The sequence below is a fragment of the Bison bison genome, unplaced genomic scaffold (genome assembly GCF_000754665.1).
Source record: "Bison bison bison isolate TAMUID 2011002044 unplaced genomic scaffold, Bison_UMD1.0 scf7180017864369, whole genome shotgun sequence".
Lineage (NCBI taxonomy): Eukaryota > Metazoa > Chordata > Mammalia > Artiodactyla > Bovidae > Bison > Bison bison.
Window position 1 is genome coordinate 4,688,115 of NW_011494941.1, and position 666 is coordinate 4,688,780.

Below are 666 nucleotides of genomic sequence, written 5' to 3' on the forward strand. Positions count from 1 at the left end.
ACCAGGAGTGTGGCCGGCGGGACCAGGGGTGACAAGGGGGAGTTGAATGGCTGGGGGGGCACCGGGGTGTAGCCTGGGGGAGGCTGGCAGGCGGGGGGCCGAGCGCGCCCTGGGCGGGAAACAGATTGTGGAGCACAGCTTCGAAGGGCAGCGGGGGCTCCTGCGGCTGGCTGGGGATCCGCAGATCCAGGAGCTGGGGTTGTGCCTCGGGGTCCCGGGCCCCCTGGAAGAGGTTGTTGTGGATGGTGCTGGAGGAGCCCGGGGCTTCCGGCGGCAGGACCAGCGGGGAGTTGAGGTGCTGGAACACGTGCTGCTCCAGCACAACTGGAAGCTGCACGGGCCCCTGCGCTGTCATCACGTATGTGGCGTTGCCGCTCTGGTTGAGCTCGGGCGCCGAGCTGCCCTCCACCTGCATGTGAATGGGCATCACCACAGGGCTCTCCCCCAGGCACAGGGGCTGCAGCACGGTGGCCGCCACCTTGAGAGCCACGCCGCTCTGGGACTCGGCCGGGGGGTTCAGGATGGATGGGGCAGGCACGGTCACCAGCGCCTTCTTTACCAGGTCGGTGGAGTTGATGTTCCAGGCCTCGGTGGTGATCAGCTGGGCCATGCCATTCTCCAGTCTGTTATTGGTCAAGGTGGGGGAGGAGTCGCGCGTGTCCATGG

General features: G+C 67.6%; 1 protein-coding gene across 1 annotated transcript in view; it reads right to left on the minus strand.

Annotated features, from left to right (window-relative positions):
* Positions 1 to 666, minus strand: part of RAI2 (retinoic acid induced 2) — a 10,458-nt gene that overhangs the window by 4,491 nt on the left and 5,301 nt on the right. The window contains 2 exon segments of the mRNA XM_010855887.1: positions 3 to 91; positions 94 to 651. Coding sequence (XP_010854189.1) covers positions 3 to 91; positions 94 to 651 — 647 coding nt within the window.